The sequence below is a fragment of the Sciurus carolinensis genome, chromosome 17, assembly GCF_902686445.1.
Source record: "Sciurus carolinensis chromosome 17, mSciCar1.2, whole genome shotgun sequence".
NCBI classification, from domain to species: Eukaryota; Metazoa; Chordata; class Mammalia; order Rodentia; family Sciuridae; genus Sciurus; species Sciurus carolinensis.
Window position 1 is genome coordinate 51567357 of NC_062229.1, and position 26371 is coordinate 51593727.

Sequence of the window (26371 nt, forward strand, 5' to 3'; positions counted from 1 at the left end):
TTTGACTCCTTTGTTCAAAAGTAACTTCATTATGTTTTTCTACTAATTAGAGTGGATTTTTTATATTTTTTCTCTACTTAAAAGTAACTAATTTATAGATACCTGGGTTATAAATTTATTTCCACATATATGTCCTCATTTTACATAGTATATATTAAGGGGAATTATTATTCATGTCTTTAATTGATAATTGCTTGATATCTTCATTTTTTTCTTAATGTTGAATGTATATTTTGGTGAGGGGTCACATATTCATCACCTACCACAAAAACAGGTATACAAAAGTCAAATACTATTATAAAATTACATGAATAGGGGCTGGGGAGATAGCTCAGTCGGTAGAGTGCTTGCCTTGTAAGCACAAGGCCCTGGGTTCAATCCCCAGCACCCAAAAAAAAAAAAAAAAAAAAAAATTACATGAATAGAAAATAAATGGTAAAAGTATTAAAGTTAAGTTGATATAGTTAAATTTGATAATAAAACATCTCTCTACTGCAAACAGATTAATACTTTCACCAAAGTATTTCACTTTTTAAAAAATTTACATGTATTTTTTTTTTAGTTGTTGATGGACATTTATTTATTTATTTATATGTGGTGCTAAGAATTGAACCCAGTGCCTCACACATTAGGCAAAGCGCTCTACCACTGAGTCACAACTCCAGTCCAGTATTTCTTTCACTTTCCTTTATCCTTCACCTTGCTTTGTAAGTTTTTGTAACCTTTCTTTAAAAGTGAGGTATTTGTCAGGATGGACACTAAAACATTTAATCCTTTTGTTGGATTCTATAAGATCTTGGCTAAAATTTATAAAAGTAAAACCATAATCAGCTGATAAATGCCTGTAATCCCAGTGGCTCAGGAGGCTGAGGCAGGAGGATTGCAAGTTCAAAGCTAGTCTCAGCAACTTAGCAAGGAGGTAAGTAACTCTGCAAGACCCTGTCTCTAAATAAAATATATATATATGCAAATATATATGAACTATATATTAAAAAAAGAACTGGGGATATGGCTCAGTAGTTAAGTGCCCCTGGGTTCAATTCTAGGTACCAAAACAAAACAAAACAAAAACAAAAAACGAAAAACTCATAATCAGTCATCTTCATATTAAACAATCCTGAGAAAACCTCTCATTCTACCAAAAGTAATCCAAAGATAAATTCCTGGTTTTAAAAACTCATAACATAAAAAATTAGAATATCACCTATGACTACTAAATTTCTAATTTATGCTGATTTAGAAAGTTTTAACATTTCTGTAAATTTTTGACATCTGTAACTCATGTCCCATTTGCACAAATTATATTTAACTCAATAAGATTTCAACTAACATGTAAATTTATTGAGGAATTCATAGGGACAAGGAGTGCCTGGTCTATATGGCTTTTCTCATGCCACATTTCACCCTTCATGCATGTGGGGAACCACCACAGGCTCTCTAGGAGTAGCAACAATTTAAACTAGGGGAAAACCAAATTATCATCCTTAAATGTACAAACATATCTTTCATATTGAAATGCTTAATTATTCTTGGTACCGTCTCACAAAAGCACACTCACAGCAGTCACACTCACTAGCTTACTGCTCCACACCTACCACTCTACTGAACAGGCCCCAAGCCACTGACCCCTACTGACCAAATCCAAGGCCTACTTTCAGCTCTTACAAAGGCACATTTGAATCCTATCAACGAATCCCTTCTCAAAAATTCTTCCTTTCCTAATCCAATTTTTTCTGGTCTTTGGACTTCTCATTTCCTGTCAAGTCTGTTTTCTTTTTCCCTATTAGCTGTTCAAAGCTGGTCATGCTCAAGATTTTCCCCAGGTTCCACTTTTCTAGACATCTACAAACTTCCCTGAGAGTGTATTATCTGTAGCCTTCACTATGCAAGTTGATAACTCCCAAATCTATTTCCACTAAGATGAGCTGTTTGCACTCCAGGAACTTATTTCTAACTTTGTTTGTTTGTTTGTTTTTAACTGTATCACTTTACCCAGACCCCTTGCCTCTGGGCACATTTGTCTTCCAAATTATCACCAAGACAGCTGTTCTAAAAACAAAGATCTAACCACAGATCTATTTAAAGCTCCTCAACTTAGGATGGGGTTATGTATACATAAACCCACTGTACTTTGAAAATATTTTAACTTGAAAACGCATTTAAAAAACAACCTACTTAACATCATAGCTTAGCAACACAATACAATGTAGAGTACTGGTTATTTAACCTCATGGCTGACTGGGAACTGTCGTCACTGTCCAAAGAAAGATCAATATAAAAGAATGGCTTCTACTGGATGGTATATTGCCTTTACACCATTACAAAGTCAAAAAATCAGGGGTTAGAGATGTAGCTCAAGGATAGAACATGTGCTTAGCATGCACAAGGCCCTGGGTTCAGTCTGCAGCACACCAAAAAAGAAAAAAATATCCTAAGTGGAACATCATAAACTGGGGACTATCTACACTTAAAACCTTTTGGAACTCCTGACCACTTGTTCGTAAAGGAAAATGCAGCCTAACATTAAAGTCCTTCACATCAGAGTCCTAATCTACCTTTTCTGCCTCATCTCTTGTCCCCCTCCCATATGATGTCACACAAAATCAGGATTGAACTCAGGCCTAGGACACTTTGCCACTTCACCACATCCCCAACTTTTTTTTTATTTTGAGACTGGGCCTCACTAAGTTGCTGAGGCTGACTTTGAATTGTGATCCTCCTGCCTCAGCCTCCCCAGATGCTGGACACCATCACACCCAGCTCAAGTCACTTATTTTTTACTCTTTCATGCTATCACTCAAGATTTTTATTAGTGCTGTCTAGCATGTGTTTCCCCTAACTTCCATGCCAAAAGACTACTCTTCTTTCAAGACTTGTTTCAGTTTTCACTTCTAGAGAAGTCATTCCAATCCTTCCTGCTTCACTGTCTTATCATTGGTAATTCCATCCTCAATATTTCAACTGCAGTTTATTTAAAAAGTAGCTCGGTTAACAATTACTTCACTGAATTATAATTATCTGTATACATGTCTGCTTACGCAGAATCCCTAAAAGCAGAAATCACTTCTTTCTACCCTTGGATCCTTGTCAGTTGGCAAACATGCCACAAAGACATTCAATAGGCAAATGCTCCACAATTCATGAAACTTTCTATTTTAAATAACATCTCATCCCATGAACTAATATGCAAGTTTTTACTTAAAATGTGATTGATATGGATTCAGCCCAAGACAAAGCAGATGAATATTTAAGATAAAGTAGAGTGAAGAGATGTGAAAACAATAACACTTATGATTAATCTTATAATTCAATATTGGCTATCAGAGTTAATCATAAAAGATACTAAGTAATGTATCAATCAGTCTTCTCTCATAATAAGAAAAAAACTAGTTCAAATTATAATTTCATCATATCTTAAATTTTTTTCATTTTTAAGAGAGATATACACCATTTACCTTAGAGCTATTAGAATGTTCATAAGGGACTGGGAAAACAACTTTGTGGTCAAATGCTCTTTCTTTGGTGCGGGGGCAGCGGGGGGGAGGAGGGCGCACTGGGGATTGAACCCAGGGCATTTTACCACTGAGCTATATCCTCAGTCTCGCAGCTTTTTGTTTTTGAGACAGGAGCTTGCTAGGTTGCTGAGGCTGGCTTTGAACTTGTGATTCTCCTGCCTAAGCCTCCTGAGTTGCTGAGATTTTAGGCAAGTATCACCATGCCTGGCTCAAATGCATCCTTGATAGCTACCAATGCTACATAACTTTTGCTTGAGAAGTTGGGAACAAAGCTGAATGTGAGAGAATGCATTACCTTATTCAATTATTCTACTGCTTTTTCCTACATGAGTATTAATTATACTTCTCAGATCAATTCCAACAGGGATGATCACATATCACACTTTAGTCAATGAAATGCAAGTCAAAGTGACAAAAGTCCTTTCTGAGAAGAAGCTTTAATGTAATTTTGTATTTAGATATAAATGTTTAAGGGCTGGGGCTGGGGCTCAGTGGCAGAGCACTTGCCTAGCATATGAAAAGCACTGGGTTCCATATCTCTCACCATGCACGACACTCAACTCAAAATGGATTAAGGACCTCAGAATCAGACCAGAGACCCTGCAGATTATAGAAGAAAAGGTAGGTCCAGATCTTCAACATGTAGGCTTAGGACCAGACTTCCTCAACAGGACTCCCATAGCGCAAGAAATAAAAGCAAGAATCAATAACTGGGATAGATTCACACTAAAAAGCTTTCTCTCAGCAAAGGAAACTATCAGCAATGCAAACAAAGAGCCTACAGAGTGGGAGAAAATCTTTGCCAATCATACTTCAGATAGAGCACTAATCTCCAGAATCTATAAAGAACTCAAAAAACTCTACACCAAGAATACAAATAACCCAATCAACAAATGGGCTAAGGAAATGAACAGACACTTCACAGAAGAAGATCTACAAGCAATCAAAAAACATATGAAAAAATGTTCCACATCTCTAGTAATAAGAGAAATGCAAATCAAAACCACCCTAAGATTCCATCTCACCCCAATTAGAATGGCGATTATCAAGAATACAAGCAACAACAGGTGTTGGCAAGGATGTGGGGAAAAAGGTACACTCATACATTGCTGGTGGGGCTGCAAATTAGTGCAGCCACTCTGGAAAGCAATGTGGAGATTCCTTAGAAAACTTGGAATGGAACCACCATTTGACCCAGCTATCCTACTCCTTGGCCTATACCCAAAGGACTTAAAATCAGCATACTACAGAGATGCAGCCACATCAATGTTCATAGCTGCTCAATTCACAATGGCAAGATTGTGGAACCAACCTAGATGTCCTTCAACTGATGAATGGATAAAGAAACTGTAGTATATACATACAATGGAATATTACTCAGCCATAAAGAATGATAAAATTATGGCATTTGCAGGCAAATGGATGAAACTGGAGAATATCATGCTAAGTGAGATAAGCCAATCTCAAAAAACCAAAGGACGAATGATCTCGCTGATAAGCAGATGATGACACATAAAGGGGGAGGAGGGGTTAGGGTTAAGGTTAGGGTTAGGGTTAGGGAGGGGGGCAAGAATGGAGGAAGGAAGGACTGTATAGAGGGAAAAGAGGGGTGGGGGGGAGGGAAAAAATAACAGAATGAATCAAACAACATTACCCTATGTAAATTTGATTACACAAATGGTATGCCTTTACTCCATGTACAAACAGAGAAATAACATGTATCCCATTTGTTTACAATAAAAAAAAAGAATAAAAAAAAATTTACATCCTTATTAAAAAACAAACAAAAAAAAGCACTGGGTTCGATCCTTAGCACCACATACAAAAATAAATAAAATAAAGGCATGCTGTCCATCTACAACTACAAAAATTTTTTTTAAAAAGATACATATGTTTAGTTATTTTGTTCATAAATAGGAATATAGGAACATAGGAATGACTGACAGGAAAAACAATAATCCAGAAGAACAAAAACATAAACACATATATTGATAATTTTAAAACACAATAATCTAAAGTCTTTTAAAGCTGGGGGAAAAAAAAATATATATATATATATAAAATCTCTCATGCCCCTATGTGTATAATTCTATTAGTAAATACAACTTGGTCACTAAGAAAAGATTAAATTATACCCTTTATTCTTTTTATGATAATAAGGAAGTGCTTGAACACTTTGGAAAATCTTCCATCCAAAACTGATTTGGAATGGGTGTGGTGGCACACACCTATTCACAGCTGTGGCAGGATCACAAGTTTGAGGTCAGCCTGGGCAACTTAAATGAGATCCTGTCTCGAAAATAAAATATTTTGTTAAAAAAAGGCTGATGATGTAGCTCAGTGGTGGAGTGGTTGCTTTAGCACTCTCAAGACCCTGGGTTCCATACCTAGTACAAAAAAATTTTTTTTAAAGATTTGGATGCAAAAGGTGTAAATTCTTACCTGAACAAAAAATACAATGACTAAATTCCTCAGAATTTCAGGGAAACTATTACATCATTATGACTGGTATAATTCCTAACCTATCATAAAATGAGTTTTAAATTTTATATAGATTAAGAGATGTACCTCAAATTTTCTAAAACCAAGTACATGCTTATGATTGCTGAATCTTGCTATCATTTTATCCTATAATTATATATTCATTAAAAACCATATAAAGTGATACGAATAGAAATTTTAACATTAAACTAACAGTACAAAGTGAACCTCAATGTTTGTAATTCTCCTAAACACTCATACAATTCTTGTTCTAAAGCACTAAGACTAAATAAAAAAAACACATAAAAAAGTTACATATTCATTTTGCAAATAAATTTTTTAGTAAATTTTTTTTTTTTAGTAAAGTTTTTAAAAGATAAAAAAGAGTTGGGTGCAATTGTGTACACCTGTAATCCCAGCTCTCAGGCAGAGACAGGAAGATCTCCAGTTCAAGGCCAGCCTCAACAACTTAGTAAGACCTATCTTAAAAGAAAAGTGTTTTCTGTAGAGTGCTCGCCTAGCATGCGTAAAGTCCTGGGTTCAATTCCCAGTACTGGAGATAAAAATAAAAATAAATACTTTGACCACATAAAAACACTGACTTCTCTTATTTTTTAAGTAAATGATACCAGAAAGCTCAGTCACAGTAACAAAACATTTTAACTGTTTAAATATAAGGTCATAATATTAAAGTATGAAAAGTATAAAAAGTAAAGCTTTGTTTATAAATGCACACTATCCAAAAGATGAAAAAGATAATAAAAAAAAATTTAAATGGGGCTGGGATTGTGGCTCAGTGGTAGACCGCCTGCCTGCCTTGCACGCATGAGGCACTGGGTTCAATTCTCAGCACCACGTAAATAAATAAAATAAATAATGTAAAAGGTATTGTGTCCATCTACAACTAAAAATTTTAAAATTTTTTTAAAAAGAATTTAAATGGCAGTAAAAATGGGAGACTCAGTGCCTCAAAAAAAGAAAAAAAAAATCAGAAATCATTAAAACAATTTATTCACCCAACACTCAGCTTGAAAAGTCCCTTTCTATTCTCCATCAGGGCAAGCAGTAGGGTTTACTTGTTAAAAGTACAGACTTGAGATGACCACTTGGAGTTGATTATAAAGACTGTTACTATTAGCAGTGTGACTTTGGTAAGTTAAAATTTTTCTGCTTCTAAGCTATAAATAACAAGTGCCTGCTTCAAGTATTTTCAGATATGACAAGTAAGTACATATTTAGCAATAATTTAAAACATATAACATGTATAATTGTTATTTTTATATTAACTTTTTGCCTTCCCCACAGGAAAATACATTTATCATTCTATTACTATAAATATGTAGAAAAAGATAGATAAGTACTATGATTTTAAAATATATATAAAATAGCATTATAGTATAAATATTCCTTTGTAACTTATTCTTTTCATTCAACATTTCTAAAATGATCTACAATGATACACATGCAGCTAGTATTCATTCATGTTCACTCCTATACATTGTGTAAATTAACAAATTTACATATTCCTGTCAATGAACATTTTAGATTATTTTATTTTATTACTACTATGAAAATCTACTACAAACATGCTTGGATATGTCTCCTGATGCTGATATAAAAATTTTTTCAAAGTTCTAGGTTAGATCCCAGTAACACACACACACATCCTAGAGTATATACCTAGGCATAAAACTGCTGAGCTATTAGGTTTATATTCAAGTTTAGCATTAAATTCTGTCAAAATAATTATATAATTGGGGTATGGTGGCAACCATGTATATAAAGATGAAAAGATACAATTACAAATATTTGGAACAAAAAAGTGACATTGAGATTCTATAAACACTAAAAGAATATGAATTTTATGCCAATAAAATCAATAATTAAGATAAAATAGGCAAGCATGATGGAACATGTCTGGAATCCCAGTGACTTAGAAGGATGAGAAAGGAGGTTCACAACTTTGAGGCCAGCCTCAGCAACTTAGCAAGGTCCTATCTCAAAAACAAACAAACAAACAAACAAACCCAAAAACACAGGCTGGAGTTTGTGGTTCAGTGGTAGAATAACCCTGGGTTCAATTCCTGGTATTACAAAAAAAAAAAGGAAAGAAGGCAAATTCCTTGAAAGACACAAAACACCAATATGAACACAAGAAGAAATAACCTGAAAAACCCTGTATCTATTAAAGAAATTTAACTTAAAATTTGAAACTTTCCACAAAACAGTTCCATGTAGTTTCATTTGATGAATTCTCACAAGCATTTAAGACTAATCCTTCATGAACAGATATGAAAAAATCCCTAATACAAGCAAATCAATTTCAACAACACATCAAAAAGTAATACATGTGGGCTGGGTTGTGGTTCAGTGGTGGAACGCTTGCCTAGCATGTGTGAGGCACTGGGTTTGATTCTCAGCACCATATATACATAAATGAATAAAATAAAGGTCTATCAATATCTAAAAAATACATAAATAATTTTTAAAAGAGTATGTCTCTATATTAAAAAAAGTAATATATGATAAGCAAATGAAATTGATTCAAAGAATGCTAAGTTGGTTTAACATTCAAAAGAAATCAACACAGGGGCTGGGGCTGTAGCTCAGTGGTAGAGTGCCTGCCTAGCACACGTGAAGCCCTGAGTTCGATCCTCAACACCACATAAAAATAAAGGTATCATGTCCACCTACAACTAAAAATATGTATATTATTCTGATTCAGAATAACCAAAATTCAGAACTTGTCTGAAACACATCCATACTTAAGAATCAATGATAAAAACCCACAAGGTATGAATTAGTATAAAACCTTGCATATGGGTTCATTGTCAACTAAAAAAAAAAAAAAAAAAAGAGCTATTTAAAAAAAAAAAAAAAACCTTGCATAAGATAGCAACAGAAAATGGGAACTATAACAAGAATAATAATGTTAAATGATATAAAATTTTTATGTTGTGTGCCTGATTGGCTCAGGACCACACATAACTCAGATTTACCCAGTTTTATGCAGACAACCAGGAAATTCAAAAGTAATGTTTGAGAATATAGCTTAGAGGTAAAGCATGTACTTAGCATGTGTGAGGCCCAGCATAACACACACATAAAAGTTGACGGGTTAGATGAATTAGAGAACAGAATTAATTGCTACTATTATCAGAGTACTACACAGTCATAAAACAGAGCTATGGCATTCATTTCCAAAAGAAGAAAGAATAATCTCTTCCAGTAAATCATGTGAAAGTGGCTAAACTTGAAACAAGCTTTTTCTTCACCAGCCCTAACATTCAGATTATCAACACTACAAATATTTGATTTGGGGAATAATATTTTTGCAACAGGACTTATATATAAAAAATAAACACTTTGTATGTGTTTGTGTGTGAGCATGCAAGCGCATATTTGTGTATGAAACACAGAATAGCAGTCCTACGATACAGCAGCCAATCAAGAAAATATTTTTCAATATTAATAAAGTATGTAATTTCCTTAGTGCACCTGAACATTCATACTGCTATGTGATAAAGCAATAATAATAAAGATTTGTAAAAGGAAGAGGCAATAATGACTAATTTTAGCAATACCACCACTTAAAATGGTTTTTAATCACTTTCTCACACACTATTAGAATAGTTTGCCTATGTTGTTCTATCTTTCAAAATAGCTACGGCCAAATCACACAAATGAGAATTCTGTGATTGGACACAATTCTCAAACAAGGGAGAGGTAGAAAAAAGAACTACTAATACCAAGTATAATCAACTCAAAATGGATCAAAAACTTAAATCTAAGACTCAAAGTTATGAAACTACAAGAAGAAAACATAGGGGAAATGCTTCAGGACATTAGTCTGGGCAGAAAAAAATTTAATATGAACCCAAAAGCACAGATAACAAAAGCAAAATAACAAAAAACAATACAGGTAAGAATGGGGAAAAAGAGGAACTCACATTGCTGGTAGGAATGGAAACGAACAAGGAGGTTCCTCAAAAAAATAAAAATACTATGATCCAGATACCCCACTACTGCATATATATCCAATAGAACTGAAATCAGTGTGTCAAGGAAATCTACATTCACAAGCTTATTGCTGCACTATTCACAATCGACAATAGGTTGCTAGATGTCCACTAATGGATGAATGGGTAAAGAAAATGTGATTGATATACACACACAGAGGAGAATTATTCAAACAGAAAAAAAGAATGACAGGCTGTCATTTGCAGCAACATGGATGGAACAAGAGGACATCATCATGTTAAGGGAAAGAAGTCAGGCACAGAAAGACGAACACTATGTGTTCTTGTTTACATGTGGGAGCTAAAATGCTAATCTCAAAGAAGTCCCAGAGGCTGGGAAAGATGTAGGGAGGTAGAGAGAGAGAGAGAGAGAGAGAGGATGATTAGTAAGTACAGGGGTACAGATGCATAGGAAGAATGACTTTTAAATGTCCTATATACCACAGTAGAATACATATGGTTGACAACAATTAATCAAATATTTCAGAATACCTAATTAAGAGAATTTTGGATATTCCTGCAATACAAAGAAATGATAAATGTCTGAAGTGATGGATATGCCAATTACCCTGATCCAATCATTACACACTGTATACGTGTATTACTTGTATTGAAATGTCACAATGTACCCCATACAGATGTACAATTACTATGTATCAATAAAAAAAAAAATCAAGTATAATGCCAATAAACATACCTGATGCTCATCTGAAAATTCTGCCTCTACATACTTAGAATTATGAACAAATCTCAGTATCAATCTAAAATTGCAAGACCAGAACTACTATGTAAATTTTGTTTCAAAATACATTTCATGGGCTGGGAAGATAGCTCAGTCGGTAGAGTGCTTGCCTTGCAAGCACAAGGACCTGGGTTCAAATCCCCAGCACCACAAAAAAAAAATTTAAGAAAATACATTTCATATTGATATTCTGAAGTAGGTCCTATCACTTCATACCTGCCTTTAATACAAGTCATCATGCCAGGCAACTTCTCAGTTTTCATTCAAAGTATTAAGTCTATACTTCTAACAATATCAAAAATGGTATTCAAATGAATTTATTATAAAGTTTAAAGTAATTGACCAAAAATACACCTCAAAACAATGTATATAAGTGTAATCTTTTAATATGCCAAGAAAGAAATAATATTGAAAATAAGACATCATATTTTGTAATGTCTTCAAGTCTTACCTATTCAACTCACTATATCTATGAATCCAATATTTCTCATTTTCTAATCATCCTATAGGAAGTCAGCATGCTAAATCAGATGGGTATTTCACAACTCACCTTAAAACATACTAGGTTAAGTTATTAGGATTACCTAGATGGATTACAGGGAAGCATAGCTTTCCCCATAGTTGCAACTCCAAGATTCTTACCCCAAAATTTGTGTCTTAGTTTCCTAAAGGTTTTTGTCCTATTGCTCCACTAACCACATCCCTCTACAACCTTCTCAAAATGAAACAAATTTATTTAACCTAACCCAGCTGGTCAATCCAGTTGCAGGGTTCCATAACACACAAACTCTGCTTGAAGAAAAAAATGGTCATCTTCCTAGATGCCAGAATCTGAACTCCTTGGATATGACTGAATAATTAACCAACCTGGTGGGAAGCAAAGCCTACTCCCAACTAGAAACTGAAATGTCATGTACTTACTGTCTGTATTCCCAGTGCCAGACTACTTTTACAAATGAGGACAACTGAAGAGTGCTCCAATAAACCTGCAAAAGCAGATCTCTCCTCAAAACACATATTTCCGTTCCTTTGGATATATAATCAATAGTGAGATAGCTGGATCATATAGTAGTTCTACAGTAGTAGTGTTATAGTTTGGATCTTAAATGTCTCCAAATGCCCATGTGTTAAAGGTTTGGTTGACAGTCTGTGGCACTATTAGGAGATGATGGAACCTTTAAGAGGTTAGGACCTAGTCAAAGTTAAATCACTGGGAGCATGCCCTTTGAAGGAAATATTGGGACCTGATTCCTCTTGTCTCTCTTTTTGCTTCCTAGCCTCCTTGAGGTAAGCAGCTTCCTCTGCCATATGCTCTGCCATAATATGCTCTCTGGACAGTACAGGCCCAAAGGCAACAGGGCCAAGTGACCATAGACTGAAACCTCTGAAACCGTGAGTCAAAAATAAAACTTTCCTTCCTTATATATTAATTTATCTCAGGTCTTTGTTACAGTGGCAGCTGACTAACACTAAGTCAGGACATATAACCTAGGCTCAGCCAATCAAACATCTCAGCCTCTGACACTACATGAAGAGTTAGTGCCACAAAGAAACATGATTGGTGGCAGAGTAGAAGCAACAATGCACACTTTCTAGAAGTATCAATGACTACAGTGCCAAAGGAATCATCCCATTCTAAATGTTACATTATAATAGCGTTACCTAATGGTCAAGGAATGCAGTAGCCATCTCTACACCAGACCACTTCTGTGACATAATTTTAGCTATGGATCTAGCATCTAGTTTCCAAATCTAGATCCCTACCCTTTGAAGAATTGTGTCCTTTCAATATACTGCTCTACTTCTTAAATCAGCTACAGATAGCATCTATGATATACAACTAAAATTGCAACTGATGTGTGGCTCTTCTAGACTCAATTGCCTTCTGATCATCACTCTGCTTTTATGTTTTTTAATGCAAGGCTTTTATATACCAAAGGTATCTGTTATTATCTATTTTCAACTTTCAGGTTCTAATTCCAGTGCCCCTTTCTAGACAAATAAACTATTCCTATCTTGATCACATAGTGCTCTTAGTTCAATTTAGAACTTAATTCTTCCCTAACTTTTAATGGCAGTTTGCTTTAGTTTCCCAATTAAACTATAAACTCCTTGAAGACTGAAGTAACATCTTTTTTTTTTATCGTATATGGACACAATACCCCCATTTTATTCATTTATTTTTATGTGGTGCTGAGGTTCGAACTCAGCACCTCACACGTGCTAGGCAAGAGCTCCACCACTGTGCTACAGCCCCAGCACATGAAGTAACATCTTAATGCCTTCATTATTAATACTCCTTGCCTGATATGGCATTACAGTCTTTGTTACATGTTTCCTGACTAGATTCTTGTCTTTTAGTTTACTGAACTCTTCTAATTTCATACCTTCAAGTAAGAGACCAAGCATGTTACTGATTTTTCCTGCTTTTAGAGTGAAACCATATAAACTATGAGTACTGAATAACAGGTATTATTAAAAGACTTTCTTTAACACATTCAAAAGTTTCATGCAAAAGAATTTACTCAGTTTAGGAGACTCTAAAGACAGATATTCAAAGAAGAAAATTTTTAACAATGTAAAAGTACTCTTACAGAAAATAAGCATATAAATATTTTGTGCAAACAATTAAAACAAAGAAAAATTATAATACCACAAGTTATTAAGTACCTATCATGTTCCAGATATCCTGTTAAGTGCTTTACATGAATTCTTATTAAAACTTTACAACAGCCTTGTGAGCTGAATTCTACTTCTTTCACTTTTAGTTTGTTTTTTGAGGGGTTGGGAATTGAACCCAGGACCTTGAGCATGCCAGGTAAGGACTCTATGGCTGAGTTATATTCCCAGCCCTAGACTATTTTTAACAGATGAGGGGAAAATGAAGCACAAAGACTCCCCAAGATCACTCATCTGGCAAGAAATAGAGCCACGATTCCAACTCAGATAGACCAACTCCAAAAAATTTAACTACTCTGCCCCCAATCAGGCCATGTTCAGGTACCTCAGACACTTAACATCAGTTCTATTTCCCCTCCCCAACTCTGTTAACTTCTGGGTTTGCATTTCCCAGATCATTCTCTTTCAGGCTTTTCTGCCTTAAACTCATGCTACTGCCTCAGGCTAGAATGACTGCTCTTTTTAATCCAGCTAGCAAAACCCTACTTTTCAAACAGTGGCTTAAAAACAACTTTCTCTGTGAAGCTTTCTTCATTCCTCCCACACTTTCTGCCCCCATTCCTGGGGGAAGAAACACATCACTTCTAGATCCATGGAAACAATGATTCAGATACTTGTATTGTTCAATTTATTTTAATTATAATTATATTTTTACAGGGCTCCCTACTGGACACTACATAGCACTGCAAGATTTAGACACAAATATTAGACTAGAATGTATAATGGTCCCAGTTTAAGTTCAACTACAAGTTAAATGAATACTTTCTACTAATCAAAACAGCATCACCAGGCTGGGGATATAGCTCAGTTGGTAGAGTGCTTGCCTCACATGCACAAGGCCCTGGGTTCAATCCACAACACCACAAAAACAAAAACAGCATCATTCACTAGGTGCAGTGGCACACACCAATAATACCAGCAATTTGGGAGACTAAAGCAGGAGGATCACAAGTTTGAAGCCAGCCTCAGCAACTCAGCGAGACTCTAAGCAACTTATTAAGACACTGTCTCAAAATAAAAAGGGCTGAGGATGTAGTCAGTAGTAAAGTGCTCCTGGGTTCAATTCCCCTTGCCCCTTAACCTTCCCCTCAAAAAACAACAGCATCATTCATTCTAATAATATTTTACCATCCTCTATAAGGCTGCATGCCTCAAAAATTCATTGGTGAGTAAAATTACTATCTTACACTCCCTAAGTTCAGAACAGAATTTTAAACTCATCTTTTCAATCATTTTTCAATGCCCACATTAACACTCTAGCATTACAACTTCTGAATAATACCAAAATTGTAGCAAATTACAAATATATTTAAATTGGAAATACTCCATCTACTAAATTTGTTAAAGGTCCAAGAGAAAGACAATCACAAGAACAGAGACAAAAATCAAATTATACTGCAAAAGATGCTGAATTAATCCACATATCAACACTTGCTCATTCTCTTCCATTCCTTTGCCATAATCTGCTTTCACTAAATTACTCCATCAAATGTTCCTTATTTTATAAGGGCTTTCTTGAGATATAATTTGCCTATCATACAATTTCCTAGTTAAAGTATATAACTCAAGCCCGGTATTGTGGCACACACCTGTAATTCCAGCTATTTGGTAGCCTGAGGAAGGAGATTCACAAATTCAAGACTAGCCTGGGCAATTTAGAGAGATTCTGCCTCAAAAGAAAATTTTTAAAAAGGGCCAAGGATGTGCTTGCTTCGGCAGCACATATACTAAAATTGGAACGATTACAGAGAAGATTAGCATGGCCCCTGCGCAAGGATGACACGCAAATTCGTGAAGCGTTCCATAACAGAGAAACAACATGTATCCCATTTGTTTACAATTTAAAAAAAAAAAAAATCGCACAGAATGATTTTGTGCTAGGGACAATGGAAAATATCAAAGAAAAAAAAAAAAGGGCCAAGGATGTAGCTCAGTGGAGGGCATTTGCCTAGCATGTGCAAGGACCCAGGCTCAAACACCAGTATTACAAAACAAATGTAAATAAATATATTTATGAGTGTGTAAATAAAATAAACAATTTAGAGTTACACAACTATCCATAGTTGATTTTCCATTTTCATCACCCTAAAAAGAAACCTGTACCCATTTAGCACTCTTTCTTTGTATCAGTCAGGTTCTGGAAAAGAAGAACCAATAGTATGTGTATGTGCACACACACACATAGATTAAAGAAATTGGTTCATGTGACTATGGAACCTGGCAAGTATGAAATCCACATTGTCAGGCTGGAGAGTCAGGGAAGAGCTGCTACTGCAGTCTTAACCAATGGTTCCCTAGAGACAGAATTCCTTTTGGGGGGGCAGAGGTGAGGGGGTCTCAGTCTTTTCTCCTAAGGGATTCAACTGATTAGAAGAGGTTGCTCACATTACAGAGGAAATATACTTTACTCAAAGTTTACTGCTATAAATGTTAATCACATCTAAGAAATACCTTCACAGCAACATCTAGACTGGTATTTAACCAAAAACTAGATATCACAGCCTAGCCAAGTTGACACATAAAATTAACAATCACTCTCCCCATTACTCCCTGCCCCTATCAACCTGTCTCAAAATAAAAAATAAAAAGGACTAGGAAGGTAGTTTTGTGATAAAGTATCCCTGGGTTCAATCCCCAGTACAGGAGGAGAGAGTTCAGAATAAATGTCCAGTACTTGGTTTTTATTTTGGGGAGAAGAATCTAGATTCCAGTTTTAACATCTTTAATTACTACTAAATGAACTTGTGCAAATAACCTCTAAACATCAAACTCTTTTTGGATAAAAAGAGTCAGACCATAGTGTTCTTACTTTCTAAGAGTGTTAAAGAGATCAAATAAAATAAGAAACATCTTGAATACTTTAAAACTTCCCCCAAAAAAGTATTATTCTGTATTTTATATATATATATATATATATATATATATATGCTCAATACTAATATAAACCACATGATTACCTATACCCCAAAACACTTAGCAAAGTGTCTTGAACATTACTATTCTCAATAAGAAATGATTTATACAAAGACTATATATTGGTAATTGAGTCCATGATGTCAAATTGAGAACTTGAATGACCTTCTGACCTTCTAGGGGCTTGTAGAAATACAACTGCTCCATTGTTCATATTTCCTTCATTCAAATTTTTTATAGTACTCACTCCTTTGTTCTCAAGTGTTTGCCTCAGGGAAAAGTACATTAGCATCATGGTTATTTTGTTGTCTATGTCCTATAATGAAATTATATATAAAATTCTATAGGAATATAAAGAAAGAAGCAATTAATTCTCCAGTTAGTGGGAGAAAAGAAAAGTTTCACATTGGAACAAAGCCTCAAGGAATGAAGGAGAGAGGCCATTCTGGAAGGGAAAACAGCAAATGGCATTTGTAGAAATAGTAAGCACAAGCAGAGAATTGGTACAGAATTTGGGATAAAGGAAAAACTGTAATAAAAGATAAAGCTGAGAGGAAAAAAAAGGAAATGAGAACCAGATTTTAATGTTAAAAATTAATAGGAAACAACCAAGATTTCTGAGCAGGGGTGTTAATTGTCTACCTGAAGTACCAGTAACAGAAGTGCAGTACCCAGGAAAGGAGAGAGTACTGACAACATTTCAGCAGCTAATAAATGCCAACCTTTTTCTTGATTCAAATAAGCATCAAGTAACCAACATACATTAAGAATCAATCTCACAATCTTTTCACTTAAACCCAAAATGACAGACACTCTCCTCTCTATTTACCAAAGAGAATGGATACTAATCTCTAACATAAATACCACTTAAGAAAACCAAATAAGAGCCTGAAAAGCTAGAGTGAATTTAACCTAAGGAGTAAAGTCAAATAAGTAAATGGGGGGGAAAAAAGGCTTAAGTGTATGCACCCATAAAATTCTACATATGTATATTTTCCCCCACCCAGTGGCAGGGATGGAATTCAGGGCCTTGCACACACTAGGCAAGTGCTCTGTCATTGAGCTATCTCTCCTGCCCATTTTGTTTTGTGACAGGGTCTTGCTAACTTGCCCAGGTAGGCCTTGAACTTGTGATCTTCCTGCCTCAGTCTCCTAAATAGCTGGGATTACAGGTATGCGCCACACAACACTCATACATTTTTTTTTTTTTTAATAGAACTAGGGATTAAACCCCAGGCCTGAGAATACTAGGCAAGCATTCTACCATTGAGCTACATCCTCAGCCCACCACCCACACTTTTAACAACTTGAAATAACAAAGAAAATAGTTCATCCATTTTCCACTATTGTAAAAAGTAACACTGAGGGCACAGTGGTGCATGCCTGTGATCCCAGCAACTCCAGAAGCTGAGGCAGAAGGACTGCAAGTTTGAGGCCAGTCTCAAAAACAGTCAGGCCAAGCATGGTTGTACATGCCTGTAATCCCAGCGGCTAGGGATGCTGACGCAGGACGATATGAGTTTGAAGTCAACCACAGCAACTTAGTGAGGTCCTATGCAACTTAGTGAAAGCCTGTCTCAAAAAACCAACAGGGCTGGTGTTGTAGCTCAGTGGTGGAGTGCTTACCTGGCATGTCATGTTTAGACATGTAAAGATAAAGGAAAGAAACAATCTTTGTTTCTTCTTTTGCAAAGACTTCTTGCAATGTCATTGGAACATGCCTTATCATTCCTCCTTCTTGCCTTTGCTTAAGAAATTTCTCCCACCCAAAGCTCCTTTCTTTGACTGACTATCTATAGTCTGCCCTTTATTAAAAATTCTAAGGTGTAAGGACTGGGGTTTTTAACTGAGTGGCCACTTTGCCTAGCATAAGCAAAACCCTGGGTTCAATCTGCAGTCACACACACACACACACAGAGTAGTAAGGTCAATAAAATCTTTAGATCCTACAGTTTCTCTCTTTGCTGAAGTTCTAATGGGCAATTTAACACTCTTTGTCAATTAATCTTTTTATTCCAACTGCCCTTACAAAATCACATCTTAGCTAAAATATTACAAAGCTTTAGAATGACCTTTGTTATGAACTTGGGCTCTAGAATCAAGAATAAAAATATCTGGGCTCAAATCTCAGTTCTACCATTTACTAGCTATGTGAACTTGGGCAAGTTAACCTAACCTAATTTCTCTGTGCCTCAATTTCCTCATATTCGTGTGGGAAAAGTAAGCACCTGCCTCAGAGAATTGAAGATTAAATAAATAAGTTAACAGGTAAAGCACTTAGTTGAATCTTTTTGTCTTGTTTTGTTTGGATTCCTGGAACTGAACTCAGGAGTGCTCTATCACTAAGCTATATCCACCTCCCTTTTTAAGTTTTTCTTTTGAGATAGGTCTTGCTAAGTTGCTGAGGCTGGTTCCTCACTTGTGATCTTCCTGCCTCAGCCTCCCAAGTTGTGGGGATTACAGGCCTGTATCACTGCTCCTGGCACATGTAAAACATTAACAGGGCCTGGTACATAGTGCACAAGTGTTGGTTAAACACTCATTTTTCCTTGTTCCAGATCACTCTGTACATACTGTACTTGACCATTCTTTCTTAAATGGTGGTTTTAGTATCAGTGCTCTACTCAGAACTCTCCTCGGCCTCTACTAAATAAAACAAAGGGTCCACATTCTTAGCTTGGTAATGAAGGCACTGTGCAACCCGGCACCACACTACTCAACTTTATTTACTCAACATCTACTTTATACAAAATAGTAGGAAACAGACACATAAGGTAGAGTCCCTCTCCTCCAGGGTCTGATAGTTAATTATAAAGGCACAAACATAAAAACAACATCATATAGAATGGATGTTTACCCACATCTCTCCAAAAGAACACTCCAATGCAATAAAATCAGTTTCCTCAGCAATGGGAAGATGCCAAGCTGATTCAAAATTTTCTCCTTTTGTTTTATTCCAACCACATCCCCTGAAAACAAAAACAACTGAAAAAATCTTTACTTTTATTTATCCACTCCATCACTTACTTATGGTTTAAACATATATATTAACATCTCAATCAACTGTTTTCAAGGTGAACAATCACCCTCTCAATATAATATATAATAAGCTCCTAGAAATATAATATATAATAGGCTCCTAGAAAGAAGGAATAATCACTCAATATAATATATAATAAGCTCCTAGAAAGAAGGAATAATCACTTCTTAGGAGTTGCCATTTCCTCCCCCCTCACCACCATCCTTCCCTAAAACAGATCATGACAGAACAGGTGCTCAAACATATACAAAGTGAGAATGGCCAGTACTACAAAGTAAATTATAATGAGACTGTGGTAGACTACCTTGTCAACCACTAGCCTGTCACTAGTGCCCAAAGTGCTCAAATCAAAAGAGGTCATCCAAATCCCAAGTCTATTCACCATCTCCTTCTGTGTAACTACCCTATAAGTAGATTTGCTTGATCATGAGTACTTCTGAGTCAACTGAAGGACGAATAATTGTTTTGTTGCCCAACTTAAAGAGTTTGAACTCCAAAATGGAGTGAAGGATGATACACAGAGCCAGCATCCAAACAGGACAATTGTTAATCCCTGAGACGATGATTTGGGAAAAATTATTAAAATCACCACTTTGTGGCAAACCTGTCATCCTCCAACATGCAGGTTTAAATACAATGAAACGTTCCATGAATTTAGCTTTAAAAAGTGTCACCTAGATTTCCATCTGCCTACATTTTGTCAGTTTTCTATAATGAATGTTATTTGAATAATCAAAAAAGTTTCAAGGGTTTATTATTTCTTGCAGCTTTTAATAGACCTCCCAAGTTACCCACAAATTGAAAGTCAACCAAAGGGCACATTAATCCAATTTCCCACCCCACCAGGCAAAATGTCTATTTAGACAAAGTTATCAACTTTATTAGTTTCTGTTTTTAAAATTATTTCTACATGTATTACATTAACGAAAAATAATTTTTCATTACCTTCCTAAGACTCCACAGCACAACAGCAAATTGCAAAGTGCTATTCTGTCAAGAGGATTCCCTGTTCTCCCACAAACACCCTCCTTGCTAAGTACTGAGCCCTTAATAAGAGCCAGGCACAGGGTGCTAAGTGATTTACATAATTATCTCAATCCTCAAAACAATAGGAGGGGGGTTGGGGGGCTGGAGATAAAGCTCAGTGGTAGGCTTCTGCTTAATACTCCAAGATCCTGGGACCAGTTGGGGTTGGGGGGAGCTTAGAAGAAATGTTTAAAATGTTTGTTTAACAACAAACTTCTTTGAAATGATACCTATAGGAGAAGATTCTTGTGTTATATAAAGGAATTTACTGGGGATATATATTAGGCCTGGGGAATTTTGTAATTAGCTGATTATAGCAGAAATCTCCAAACTACAAATTTCATATCCAAAACAGTAAATGATGTTTGGTCAAACAGGTGTGGTTTTCTTCAATATCTCCCAGTGTCTGGCACATAACAGATGATCAATAAAAACCTATCTATCCAAACCAAAACTTTTAAATTCCTAAAACAACTTGAAAGCATGGCAAGATCTGACAGGTTATTATTTTAACTAGACTATGTGGTACAATAGTTAATAGTTCTATCTACACATTAATTGCCTCATATTCTGAATGCTATTTTAGCTAATAAGCCAAAAGAAAGAAACAGGGAAAATGATAGAAATAAAAGCAAGTCTATCCTTCAAAGATAAGGTTTTTCTGTGTGTGTGTGTGTTACTGGGGATCAAGCCCAGGCCTTGCACATGATAGGCAAGCACTCTACTTCTAAGCTACATTCCCAGCCAAAAGATAAAAAGTTTTTCAAAATAACTAATTCCATTTAAAATTTTAACATGGTGTCTAAATTCATAACTACTCAATACTGATATATTCTTAAGTCATCCCAAAATATTTGGGTTTTTGTTTGTTTGTTTGTTTTTGTGGTGCTGGGGAAATGAACTCATGGTCTCAAGCATGCTAAGCTAGTGCTCTACCACTGAACAATCTATTCCCCAGTCCCTATTGATCTATTCATAGTCATCTCAAATTAACCTACTATGAGGGTTTTGGTGTAGCCATGGAAAGCACTGTGCATGCAACACTACTTAAAAAAAGAAAAATTTTAGTGTCCTTTGATTGTTGAATCAAAGAAAGTATATTTAATAGTATATTTAGCAGTATACACTGTGAGCAAACCTGTTATCATCATGATTAGGTTGAACCAAACTGTTGTCCAGGGACATAAAAAGGCAAAAATGTAAAAGCCGGTTCAATTAAGACACTAGTAAACTGATACTTCAGTTCAATAGCTGGAAAGATGAGCTCCAAGAACACTCATTTTAAAGGATTACAAAATCTACGAAGTCTTTGTTTGAAGCACCCAAACTTTAGCTTCCAGGGGGAAAAAGGAGTCTGTTTCACAGGTAAATGAGCAGTTTGGTGTTAATACAAAAAAATTAACATAATTTTTCAGTTTTCATCCTACACAGAGTAGGTTATAGGTATTATGCAAGCACACAGCACTTGGGCAATCTCTTCCTCCTCTATTTAAAAGATAATTTATATAATAACTCTCTAAGTCAGTAGCTACAGAAGTATTTTCTCTCTTCCTTTTGAGGTTCATGTTTCTTTCATTTCAAAAAACTACTCTTGAAGACTTACATTCTTTTAAAAAAGACTTAATCATTTAACTCAAAGACGGGGCAAAAAGTCAGGAGATGAAACCTGAGATATTCCTAATAGTCTTACATAACTTACTTTAAGTTGGAATTGATTCAGTAGTTCAAATAAAAACTTTAGGTTTAGGCACAAAGATGAATTCTGGTATACACCACCCACACAAGATAAAAGAGTCTTTAAAAAGTGAAAGGATCTTACTCTTTTGACTTCTTAAATTAAAAGCATACACATACATTAATTACAGTGCCAACATAAAAATGCCAAAATGGTTACACTTAAAATGAAAAGCACCAAATTCATTCTATTATATTTAAGTAATGCTATAAATGATAGCATTTGAAATAATTTCAGAAAATAAGCAAATTTCCTAACACTAATGTTTTACTATATCACCCTGTAAGAAAGCATTATGTATTTAATAAGTGCTGCAGGGAACATTAAAAAGTGATTTTCAAAAGTAATAGGTATATGTTCTTACCCAACTTGTAAACAAAACTCTGAAAACAAAAATTTACAGTTGTTCACACTTAATAAAGTTGCTTTGATTATTGCAAATTATTCCTTCAAAAGTAAATGTGTATCAGACCTCTGAAAAACATTAAGTTTACACATGCAATTATCCTTACTAGAGCGGCCCTTATCTGAACTCAACTAAAAGCTGTGTTAACTACATTTCACCACAGGGACACTTGAGCCCCAGAGTAATACCGGCCAAATTTCCCGAATTGCTTTGGGAACTGCTGCTTGCTTAATCAAGCACTGAAGTGCAGATTCACCTTTCTAAAAAGACTGAAAGCAAGATGCCAAATTTCACTATCTAGTTTTCCAAACGAATTAGGGTTTGGGATTTCACTGGGAATGACCATGTTATCAAGATGCCATCGCCCTCCTGAGGCATTTAATTACAATATCTTCTCTGTTTTCATTCAACCACCTCAATTAAATTTCCACTAGAATCAGGCACACAAAAAAATTGGTTCCATGGCCTTGCTGACAGTGTCCTGGGGATGCAAACCCTGGAATCCTGCATACATTATGGCTCTTAGAGCAAAGAGAAAGGAAAAGATTGTTAGACAATGTGGTGAAATTACCTTGCCTGTCTTGTGATCAAACCAGACCAGAGCATGGTTCCTTGACAGCACTTTGCAATCAAAGGTGGCATTATTCTGTGCTGGTCGACAGCGTGCCACTGAGCGGCCAATCTTGATGGGCTCATCCAGGTAGACATGACGCTCCTGAAAAGGGTGCGAGTTCGGGCGGCAAGTGAAGATGGCCAAGGCAGACGGCATCGAGGACAGACTGGGGGTGTCTCTCCTACCAGGGACAACGAGGAGTTCCTCCAGATTCGGAATGCTCTTCACAAGCCTATGCCCCTATCCCCCCCAAAATTTTAAATTAAAACAAACTGCACATTGTCTAAGCATAACCAGTGAACATCAACATCTCTTCACTTGGGTGGGAAGACAAGCAAGCGCCAAGTCCCATCACCTCCTTTAAAACACAGCAGCGCCCAGATCACAAAAAGTCCCCAACTGGCATCTTTCAGTTCATCTTCCCTGGGAAGAAAAGGCTCAAACATCGGGCAGCTTCGGCCAAGAAAACTCCTGGAAGACAGTTTGGGGACTGGAGGTATCCAAGCAGATGAGTCACACACCAATTCTTGTGTTTTGTTTGAGATCGCGGCCGCTTCTCCCCCTCGGTGGCGGAAACGTTGCAGCACTGCAGCATGAAGGAAGGGTCGGTACGGTGTGGCCAGGAAGGTCCTCTGAGGCCAAAGAGAAGTGTAGCCAAGCACCTCTGGGCAGCCACCGCCGGTGCTCAAGAGCCTCGGGGGTGGAGAGGCGAAGGCGACGGGCGAGGGGGTCTAGAGGGCTAGCCGGACAGTCTGCATTGCCACTGCTGCGCGGAGGCCGCCCGGGAGTGGGCAGGGGTCCCGGCCAGGCACGAGCCGAGGCGGCGGTCCTCAGCGCGAGGGGTGGAGGCCGGCAAGGGCTCGGGTAGCAGTCGAGTTGGGACTCCCCGGCACCTGGCGGACGTCCCCGCGACCAGGGCGGGGACCCGGCACAGCAGGCCGGTGCGGACCGAGCGAGGCGCTACCCCAGGGAGGCTTGAGCGACCGGGCCGGCGGGAAGTTGGTTCTTGGACGCCTGGGCTCCCAGCTGCCGCTCAGCACATGGGCCGCTTCCCCTTAGGGTTGCCCCCGGGAGGGTCGCATCTCAGGGACCGCAGCCGCAGCTCCCGGAGGACGAGGAGGTGGGGGAGGGAGACTGGCCCGGAGATTGAGGGAGAGGCCTGGAGGCCCCGGGTTGGGTCCGCCACAGCCTCCACCACTCGCGGCCAGTGGGGCAAGCTCAGGCTGTACCCGACGAGGCAGGAAACTTTCCGACCTGGTGAGAAAAACATCAAAACGAACGGCCGTCAGGAGCCGGTGCCCGCTGGTCTCAGCCCTCGCCCCCCTCAGCCAGACCCCGCCAGTCCCGCCGCTGACCACGACCTGGGCGGTTCTCTCCGCAAGAAGGCTGCGGAGATTTGGAGCAAGAACGCCACGACCGGTCCTGCCTTCCTCCGGTCGCCGCCGCCTCAGCTTACCTTGCCAGCGCCGGCCGCCATAGTGACTCTGACTGAAACCTACCCGGTGCACCGCCACGGGAACGCGCACCCTTTTCAAGGGCCCTCCTACCCCCTCTCTCGTGCCGTAGTCCGGGGATGTCACGTGAACGACGCTGCGGAAGCCATGTTGGTCGAGGGCAAAAAGAGGGCAAACTAATTTTTAACTAAACTCTGGGTGCCATCTTAGTTAAGGGCTGAAGGCTTCAAACCTACGGAAAACCTTGACGACCATTTTGGTTGAGGGCAAGGAAGAATTTGAGTGGTTGAAAATTTCATAAGTGAACTGTACCTACTTTCTGTTTTACCTTCTTAGTAAGAAGGTAACAACTTTTACTAAATTTCTTCAGTGCATCTATCACTGAAAATACTAACTAGCAAAGAGGACAGAGTCAGTTAATGGTAATATTCATCAGCAGCCATCTTAGTTGTGGGCAACACAGTCACCCTCAGTCGCCTTAGGGGTGAACCCCCAAATTCCACAAGTCTCAGGATTTAAGAACATGAGATGGACCTTTTCCTGAATTCTTCGTTGTGTTTCGTACGGAAGAAAAGGTCTTTTTTAGTTCCCATCTTTAATTTCGAATGACTCTCCTTCTTATTGCACCTACTGTGTTCCCCAGGACTCTTTCGTGGATTCTACCGCGAAAGAGTGAGACAGTTTTTCTTGTTGCTTTCAGAGGGGGGTCGACTAATTGCCAATGTGAAAAAATGGAGTATTGCCTTATTCACAGTCTTAAGGTAGATAAGGAGTTATTAGTCTAAAGAAGAAGACTTGGCAAAAACTAAATGAAAACTTCAAGAAAAAATAGGAAGACTCTATCATTTAGCATCAATGTTTGCTTCATTTGGATTCCTGTAACTATAGGTTCCACCGCAGTGTAACCTTGGGGAAGTTTCTCAACGTTTTCAAGCCTCTATTGCTCTTTTATAAGTATAATAATACTTAACTTAATACTTAAGTATAATAATACTTAACTCATTTGTTGTAGACAGACTTCAAGATGTTAAACCATGTTGCTCAATAAACAGTAGTTATTATTTATTAGAATACCTATTTGTAGGATTTTAGCCCCAACCTAGGTTTTGTGCTGGGTGCTGGTGACGTAGGTAAACAAAACCTCAATCCTTTCCCTCTGAGAGCATAGCAGGTGTTGTTGGTTAGAGATGAGGGGCGGGGACGGTGACAAATACAAATAGAGATAACTTCACTTTGATGTAATCAGAGCTGAGATAGAAGCAAGCAGTGGGTGCTAAAGGGATTAGGAACACGTTCTGGGAAAGGTAACCCAACTGAATGAAGGAAGATAGGAGAACCGCAATAAATAAGGTATTTGCTGAATGCTTTCCTAAGTTTCCAGTAAGAGAAGTAGCAAGAAAAGAAATGAGACTGTTTAAAGCTGCACACCAATGTGCCTGGCACAGGGTCTAAATAATATTTGATGCATCAATGAAAAAATTACTAATGATTAGTAGAAATGGCACAAAATGAGTCTGGAGATAATAGGCTTAATACCTTAGGTACTTTTGTACTTTGCTCTTTTTTTTTTTTAATGGGCTGGGGACCAAACCCAGGGCCACCATGCTTGCTAGGCTGATGCTTGTTTCCCAGCTACACCCTCAGTCCCAAGACATACTTCTTTTAAGATTCTTCATCAGGAAGTGATATTGGCTAAATTAAATTGGTATATTGTGTGCGTGTACAAATATTTAACAACAAATTCCATC

At 37.3% G+C, this 26371-nt stretch overlaps 1 protein-coding gene and 1 non-coding gene across 34 annotated transcripts in view; one reads left to right on the forward strand and one right to left on the reverse strand.

Annotated features, from left to right (window-relative positions):
* Positions 1 to 24703, reverse strand: part of Slmap (sarcolemma associated protein) — a 147266-nt gene extending 122563 nt beyond the window's left edge. For 31 of the 33 annotated variants that reach the window (XM_047530320.1, XM_047530322.1, XM_047530311.1 and 28 more), the window contains exons 1-2: positions 24626 to 24703; positions 23128 to 24423 (exon numbers count right to left, since the gene is read on the reverse strand). In XM_047530320.1, coding sequence (XP_047386276.1) covers positions 23128 to 23325 — 198 coding nt within the window. In that variant the 5' untranslated portion in view covers positions 23326 to 24423; positions 24626 to 24703. Of the gene's footprint in view, positions 1 to 23127; positions 24424 to 24524 lie in introns of all 33 variants that reach the window. The other 2 variants (XM_047530287.1, XM_047530288.1) reach the window with 2 other exon arrangements.
* LOC124969633 (U6 spliceosomal RNA) lies at positions 15140 to 15247 on the forward strand. Its single transcript, XR_007106006.1, has one exon. It is a non-coding gene; the product is annotated as a U6 spliceosomal RNA (small nuclear RNA).
* Positions 24704 to 26371: the final 1668 nt, after the last annotated feature.